Source organism: Ipomoea triloba, chromosome 7 (assembly GCF_003576645.1).
Source record: "Ipomoea triloba cultivar NCNSP0323 chromosome 7, ASM357664v1".
NCBI classification, from domain to species: domain Eukaryota; kingdom Viridiplantae; phylum Streptophyta; class Magnoliopsida; order Solanales; family Convolvulaceae; genus Ipomoea; species Ipomoea triloba.
Window position 1 is genome coordinate 3,843,646 of NC_044922.1, and position 8,368 is coordinate 3,852,013.

The 8,368-nt window shown below is 34.7% G+C and overlaps 1 protein-coding gene across 1 annotated transcript; it reads left to right on the forward strand.

Moving 5' to 3' along the window:
- The first annotated feature begins 840 nt into the window (after positions 1-840).
- Positions 841-7,304, forward strand: LOC116025454 (B3 domain-containing protein REM17-like). The gene is made up of 14 exons (XM_031266686.1): positions 841-981; positions 1,069-1,369; positions 2,415-2,500; positions 2,601-2,835; positions 3,003-3,088; positions 3,183-3,417; positions 3,516-3,542; positions 5,381-5,451; positions 5,535-5,814; positions 6,079-6,182; positions 6,269-6,503; positions 6,672-6,757; positions 6,844-7,078; positions 7,179-7,304. The coding sequence occupies exons 1-14, from the start codon at positions 913-915 to the stop codon at positions 7,202-7,204; spliced, it is 2,076 nt and encodes a 691-aa protein (XP_031122546.1). The 5' UTR covers positions 841-912; the 3' UTR covers positions 7,205-7,304.
- Positions 7,305-8,368: the final 1,064 nt, after the last annotated feature.

The following is an 8,368-nucleotide window of genomic DNA, read 5'->3' on the forward strand; positions in this document are numbered from 1 at the left end:
CACGGTCGCCGGCGGTTGTTGGTTTTGTTTTTTGGCCGGAATTTCTCTGGAACTTTGCCGGAGTTCGCCGGAAATGTTTATGACCTGCTATTACAGGTCATAAATAAGTTCAAGGGTCTATTTGCTCCAAAATAACAAGTTTGAGGGCTTAATTGAACTTTTTTAAAGTTTGAGGGTCCAATTGCACAATGAGCTATAGTTCGAGGGCCTATTTGACCCTTTTCCCATTATGATATGATGAATTAAGTATATACATCATATATTAATTTTCTCTGATTGAATAGTTTTTTTTCTCTGTTGTTAAAAAGGCACATATGGCTTGTGTACAGTACAGTAGTACACCATGGAATCGGAAAAACTAAATACTGAGAAACATGCGATATAAGTGCATATTTATAAATATTTTTTGGGTGATGTATAAATGTTAATTATTTACTATTTTTTTTTAAAAATAATACATGTTTTAAAAAGAAACATGTCAAAAAGGTAAAAACACTTTTTTTAAGAAGTTCTATTAGATGCATATTTGCAATAACTTCAGTTAAATTGGTCAAACAATTAATTTAGTAATCATAAAATTATAAATTTCATCCCGTGAGAGCCTATCTTATTTCAAAGTAATTACAAAGTTTCAAATTTTCATCTCTTATAGTTTCTTGTAAATAAATAAAAAAAAAAACAGTATTTATATATTTTCATTATGCGGTCCTATAAGTAGGGGGTTGAAGTACAAGTATAACTGTATAAGTACTAAAACTTTCAAATTTCCAAGATGAATTGCTCCCCACCAACCCACCCAAACAACACTTAAATTCGGGAGTTTTATCAGCAGCCTATCAATCCTATCCACCGCCATTCCCATTTCTGCGACACTGAGCTATCATCCTTCTGCCTTCCAAGTGTTTTGCAGCCATGAAAACCATTCCTCCCAAAAACCCTCACTTCTTCAAGCCAATTCATGAAGGTTTCAAGAATGGCGTGGTGAGCATATATATCTCCCCGTATGTATGTGGATTTCTTCATTTCTCTGCTGTTTTGTTCAAAGGTTGTGTCTTTTTCCATTTTCAGAACATACCCACAGCTTTCTTGGCCAAGTACTTGAAAGGGCAGGGCCCAAAGTTTGCGATACTGAGAAGGGGTGATCGGAGTTGGCGGGTGAAGATCAGCGGCGGCCGGATCATCGCCGACGGCTGGGAAAAGTTTGGGGCGGAGAATGGTTTGAATGTAGGTGACTTTGTGGTGTTTAGAAAGGAAGGAGATAGGGTGTTTGATGTATCGGTTTTCGAGCCAAGTCTATGTGAAAGAGATTGGCCACTTCCCCATGGTGGCTGCCCTGTCACTCAGCCTTCCAATAACTTTTGCTCTGCTGGTAAAACATTTTCCCAAGGCTTCTGTTATTCAATGTTTAATAATAGGGAATGGATTAATACAAGAGCATTACAAGAAATATTGTGTAATAATGAGACATATTGTGTAGGCTAAGACATGATGGAATAGTACATTATAAGGATTTTGTAAGAATAGAGCAAGAAATTGTAATAATTAAACAATTCCAATATATAAAGGAAATCCTAATTATTTTGGACCACAATACTAGGTCAAAACCCCCACGGTGGGTCGCAAGGTTGGGCCAAATTCAGCTACCCCACCCCGGACACGAGCTTTGAGGCAGAATGGCGATTGCCCAAGGCCGGGTCTCGGACCCGAGACTTGGGCCTCGGGTCCAGTCACCCAGCTCGGGTAACCTCATATGGCTCTCTGGGTCCGGGTCACCTCGTACGTGTCCTTCACCTTGGGCCACCCGCCGCCAAGTAGTCTATCTTGGGTCCCGGATCCTCATTTTTAGGCCGTTTCTAATATTTTCATTAGCATAAATACACCTATTGTGTAATACTTATTCCATTTCTTCTTGAAGTCTATTTCTCCGACGATTTTAGGAATCATGATTCTTTCCATGTAGTCTATCTTGGTTTCTAACCACCTTCTTGGTTTAGATCACCTATCTTGAGTCCTTAATCCTCATTCTTAGACTGTTTGTAATATCTCCATTAGCATGTATACATACACCTATTTTGTAATGGTTAAGTTGTTCATTAATTAATAATAATAATTGTTATTTACGCATATATAACATATATATAAATGAAATATTTATGTCTTTCTTAATACTTATTCCATTTCTTCCTCAAGTCTATTTCTCCAACGATTTTAGGAACCATGATTCTTTCCCTGTAGTTTTGTAAGTCTATGTTGTTATGTTATGCGTTCCCATGATTTATTGTCGGAAAAGCTGTTCCAATTCTACTTCTGGCTTAGCAAACTGCTCAATTTTCGGGTGTAACAATGGTGCACTTGTTAATTTCTGTAAGATTGATGTTTTTTTTTTCTTTTTTGGTGAATGGTTGAGCCAATAGCACGAGATACTACTTCAACCTCGCCTGCTGATCATCCTTACTTTGTTTCCACTATAAAATCATACTGCCTCAAAAGGCAAGAACTGGTAAGATAGAGTATCCTCAAATGCAGAAGTTGAACATATATGGGCAACATGTTTATGCATTGTAGCTGTGAAACTTGAATGTGTTGCAAAACTTCTGCAGTATCTTCCCATGGAGTTTGCAATGTCCAATGGCCTAGTGGCAGAAGAAAAGCGCGAGATGATTTTAAGAGACGATAAAGAAAGATCGTGGTCAGTAGTTATGGGGAGAGTAGGCAATAATTTTAGTCTTCGACAAGGTTGGCAATCATTTCAAATGGCTAATGACTTGAAAGAAGGAGATGCATACAAGTTTGAGCTGATTAAGAGTGGGAAAACGCCTATTGCCAAATTCCATTGTAAGTATCCTTTTTCTTCCCCGCTTTCACTGCTCGTGTTTGTGTTCTGGCACAGCAAACTGTTTCAAATTTTCGGGCTGTTTGCTATGTCAGATAGGGTTTGGAACAATTGTGTACTTGTTAAATGTTAATTTCTGTTTTTCGACTTGGAATTTTTGAACCAATAGCACTGGGCACTACTTCATCTTCGTCTGCTGAGAATCCTCATTTCGTTGCCACTATAAAACCGTACTGCCTCAGAAAGTCCCATCTGGTAAGACTTAAAGAGTATCTCCAAATGTAGAGCTTGAACACGAGCAATAGCTTTATGCAGTATCTGAAACTTGAATGTCGTAAAACTTCTGCAGAACCTTCCGCTGGAGTTTGCAAGGTCGAATGGCCTAATGGCAGAAGGAAAACGCGAGATGATTTTAAGAGACGATAAGGAGAGATCGTGGCCAGTAGTTCTGGGGACAATGGGGAAACACGTTTCTCTTCTGCGAGGTTGGCAAGCATTTCGGATGGCTAAAGGTCTGAAAGAAGGAGATGCATACAAGTTTGAGCTGATTAAGAGTGGGAAAAAACCCATCGCCAAATTCCATTGTAAGTGTCGTTTTTCTTCCATTTTTTTAGTGGTTTTTGAAGGCAAAAACTTGTGTTTTTCTTGCACATATGGCAATGGGAGCTAATGGTGATTGCAGCAGGTCACTTTTCTGGAGAAGAAGATTGAAGGAAGCTTCTGCAGGCATGTTCTTACTGAAACTTAAAGGGCTGTTTTTTGGTGAATCCATTCTACTAAAAGATGTTGTTTTCCTTGTGCTTTTTGGCTATGTAATCTTAGAGTATGCAGATTATGGCTCTGTAGTGTACAAAGTTGAAGTGATCTAAGTGAATGGATATGATAAGGTAGATAATCAAGTACAGTATTATGTTCTGGCTTGTAAGCAAAAATTAGAGAATTATTTGGCTAGTTGATGCTGAAAAAGAAAAAACTAAATTATTTGGCTTATTTGAGTTAATTGACTTAATTTCTCGATGGAATTTCCTAAATAATTGAGATTACCAATTTATCATTGACATCCCTACGTGCGTAGCAATCAAAATAATATTTCAAAACCATTTAGCAGTTATTGTTTTTTTTTTTGTTTTTTTTTTTAAATTTTAATTAATTAATTTATATTTAAAATCGTAACCGCCACGCAAGTTAAACATGTCATTTTGGGTTAAATTGCATTAGTTTGTATTGTTCAGGGATTTAATTGTATTCTTTTGAGTTTATGGTCTAATTGCAGTTTGGTGTGCAGTTGAAGGGTTGTTATGCCATGGACCCGAGTCCAAAACGACATCATTTTGCTTCAAAACGACGACGTCTATTTTTTTTTTTTAATTGTTTCTTTCATTGCCGTTAACTTGTTGTCTGTCTTCAGAATTCGTTCCTCTATATTCATAATTTTTAAACTTTATATTCATAATTTTAGATCTCAATATACAAAATTACAAAACTCAATATTCACAATTGCAGAATTCTATATTTACAATTTTTGAACTCTATATTCAAAATTTTATGACTATATTCAATAGTATAACATAATTTTTAAATTTATGACTATGTTTGGCAAACATAGTTGAAAATGTAGCTGAAAGTTAAAAAGTAGCTGGAAAGATGAAAATCTATAAGCTTGAAGTTGAAATCTGAAGAGTTGTTATGCAAAAGTGATTTGTAAAATTAACTTATCATAAATGTAAAAAGATTGAAAAGGACATATTCATAAAATTTAAATAATTTTAAATTTAAATAGATTTGTTTACATATTAAAATATAAAATAATAAAATAAATATATTTTAATAAAATATAACATAAGAACATATATTTGAAAATATATAGAGTAAAACAAAATGTTTATAATTCATAAAATTAGTTCATACAAAAATTATTGTTCAAATACAAATGTCAAATTTAAATTACAACGAAATATATTGAAGAGAAAATGTCAAAAGAGTTTTATAAATATTTTTTTTGAGTGATGTATAAATGTTAATTGTTTACTAATTTTTTTTTTTCAAAAATACATTTTATAAAAGAAATATGTCACAAAGGTAAAAACACTTATTTTTTTTAAAGAAGTTATATTACGCGTATATTTGTGACAATTTCAGTTAAGTTGGTTGGACAATTAATTTGATAATCACAAGATTTTAAATTTCATCCCATGAGAGCTATCTATTCTTCAAGTAATGATTATAGTTTCTTGTAAATAAATAAAAAAAGAATTTATAATATATATATTTTTTCATTATGTAGTATTAAAACAAGTGTTACTTTAAAAAAGTTCGAGCGTTGAAGTACAAGTTTAATGTACTAAAACTAGTTCCTTGTGGTCGTTACACAGCATGAAAAGTCTCTATAAAGGCACTGCTATCAAGTTATAAATAGATACTACGTTCTAAAACTTTCCAATTCCCAAGATGAATTGCTCCCCACTAAATTCGGGAGTTATATTACCTCACCACCATTCCCGTTTCTGCGACACTGAGCTATCCTTCTGCCTTCCAAGTCTGTTGCAGCCATGAAAACCATTCCTCCCAAAAACCCTCACTTCATCAAGCCCATTCATCAAGCTTTCAAGAATGGCGTGGTGAGCATATCTCCCCGTATGTATGTCGATTTCTTTACTTCTCTGCTGTTTTGTTCAAAGGCTTTGTCTTTTTCCATTTCCAGGACATACCCACAGCTTTCTTGGCCAAGTACTTGAAAGGGCAGGGCCCAAAGTTTGCGATACTGAGAAGGGGTGATCGGAGTTGGCGGGTGAAGATCGGCGGTGCCCGGATCCTCGCCGACGGCTGGGAAAAGTTTGCGGCGGAGAATGGTTTGAATGTAGGTGACGTTGTGGTGTTCAGACAGGAAAGAGATACGGTGTTTGATGTATCGGTTTTCGAGCCCAGTTTATGTGAAAGAGATTGCCCTGTCCCTCAGCCTTCCAAGAAGTTTCGCTCTGCTGGTAAAACATTTAATTTTCTCAATGCTTCTGCTATTCAATGTTTAATGAACCTACAGAACCTTTGATTCATGAAATAGATTGAGGAACCATGATTCTTTCCCTGTAGTTTTGTAAGTCTATGTTGTTATGTTGTGCATTCCCATGATTTATTGTCGGAAAAGCTCTTACAATTCTACTTGTGTCTTAGCAAACCGGTTAACAATGGTGCACTTGTTAATTTCTGTAAGATTGATGTTTTTTTTTTTTTTTTTTTTTGGGGTCTATGAATGGTTGAGCCAATAGCACGAGATACTACTTCAACACCGCCTGCTGATCATCCTTACTTTGTTTCCACTATAAAATCGTATTGCCTCAGAAAGTCCCATCTGGTAAGAGTATCCCCAAATGCAGAACTTGAACACAAGCAATAGCTTTATAAAGTATTTGAAACTTGAATGTTGTAAAACTTCTGCAGTATCTTCCGTTGGTGTTTGCAAGGTCGAATGGCCTAGTGGCAAAAGGAAAACGTGAGATGATTTTAATAGACGATAAAGAAAGATCGTGGTCAGTAGTTCTGGGGAGAGAAGCTAATCATTTCAGTCTTCAACATGGTTGGGAATCATTTCAAATGGCTAATGGTTTGAAAGAAGGAGATGTATACAAGTTTGAGCTGATTAAGAGTGGGGAAAAGCCTATTGCCAAATTCCATTGTAAGTATGGTTTTTCTTCCGTGCTTTTCACTGCTCGTGTTTGCCTTCTGGCACAGCAAACTGTTTCAAATTTTCGGGCTGTTTGATATGCCAGATAGTGTTTGGAACAATTGTGTACTTGTTAAATGTTAATTTCTGTTTTTCGACTTGGAATTTTTGAACCAATAGCACTGGGCACTACTTCATCTTCGTCTGCTGAGAATCCTCATTTCGTTGCCACTATAAAACCGTACTGCCTCAGAAAGTCCCAACTGGTAAGAGTATCCCCAAATGCAGAACTTGAACACGAGCAATAGCTTTATGCAGTATCTGAAACTTGAATGTCGTAAAACTTCTGCAGTATCTTCCACTGGAGTTTGCAAGGTCGAATGGCCTAATGGCAGAAGAAAAACGTGAGATGATTTTAAGAGACGATAAGGAGAGATCGTGGCCAGTAGTTCTGGGGACAATGGGGAGACATGTTTCTCTTCTGCGAGGTTGGCAAGCATTTCGGATGGCTAAAGGTCTGAAAGAAGGAGATGCATACAAGTTTGAGCTGATTAAGAGTGGGAAAAAACCCATCGCTAAATTCCATTGTAAGTGTCGTTTTTCTTCCATTTTTTAGCAGTTTTTGAAGGCAAAAACTTGTGTTTTTCTTGCACATATGGCAATGGGAGCTAATGGTGATTGCAGCAGGTCACTCTTCTGGAGAAGAAGATTGAAGGAAGCTGCTGCAGGCTTGTTCTGACTGAAACTTAAAGGGCTGTGCTTTTTGTGAATCCATTCTACTAAAAGATGTTTTCCTTGTGTTTTTTGCTATGTAATCTTGGATTGTTCAGATTCTGCAAGCGGCTCTGTAGTGTACAAAATTGCAGTGGTCTAAGTGAATGGATATGATAAGGTAGATAATCAAGTATTATGTTCTCTGGCTTGTAAAAACAGATTAGAAAATCCTTAACCATAGGGAAAACAGGTTAAATAAGTTTGTGAACTTTGTACAAAAAATCAATCGACTTTTAAAAGTTGTAATTGAACACATCAATGTGTTATTTTTGTACATCGATGCTTAAAAATGAGTTATTTGCTTGAAATAATCGGTTATTAGGATTTTGGTAGGTGAAATTGGCGATCGACAGCCTTGCAACTTGTAAAAATTTACCAATTGATTTTTCATATAAAGTTCATGAGTTTATTTAACCGTTTTTCCTTGATTAGATTGCCATGCTACGTTTCATTACAAAGCTCACTTCCTATATGAATTGTTATTGTATTGGATCTTTTAAAATATTCGGTTATTAGGTGCATGATAAGATTTTAAAATGACAAAATTCATCCTGTACAATTAAATTCATGAGAAAATAGCTCAATAAATATATTTGTTTGAAAAATTAATTAAAATGTTTGATGTTTTTCTATATAATTATAATAATTAAATTATCAATAAAGTAATTCATTTAAACTTTCTCATTAATCTTTTTTTTATTATTAATATATCAGTATATATATATATATACACACACACACTATTATATATGCATACTGCAAATAGAATAATACGTTTGGCAACAAAATGTGTAGAATATAAAATTTGTACTTTTTTTTATGAGTTGCAATATTCAATTGTGAGTTGAGATCTTAATAAATACATACATAAGAAAATTTGTATTTTTAATGAGTTGTAATTTTTAATGATGAGTTGAAATCTCATATTTAATCATGAAGCGTTATATTTCTTCAAATAAATAAAGCAGTAACAAATATGATATATTTAAGAAATTTTGTTTAACATGACAAAAAATGAGTTAAATATTTAATTGAATATACGGAGTACTTGATAGTTAGAATCCTATTATGGTTTTTTTTTTTTTTTTTTTTTTTTTTAAAAA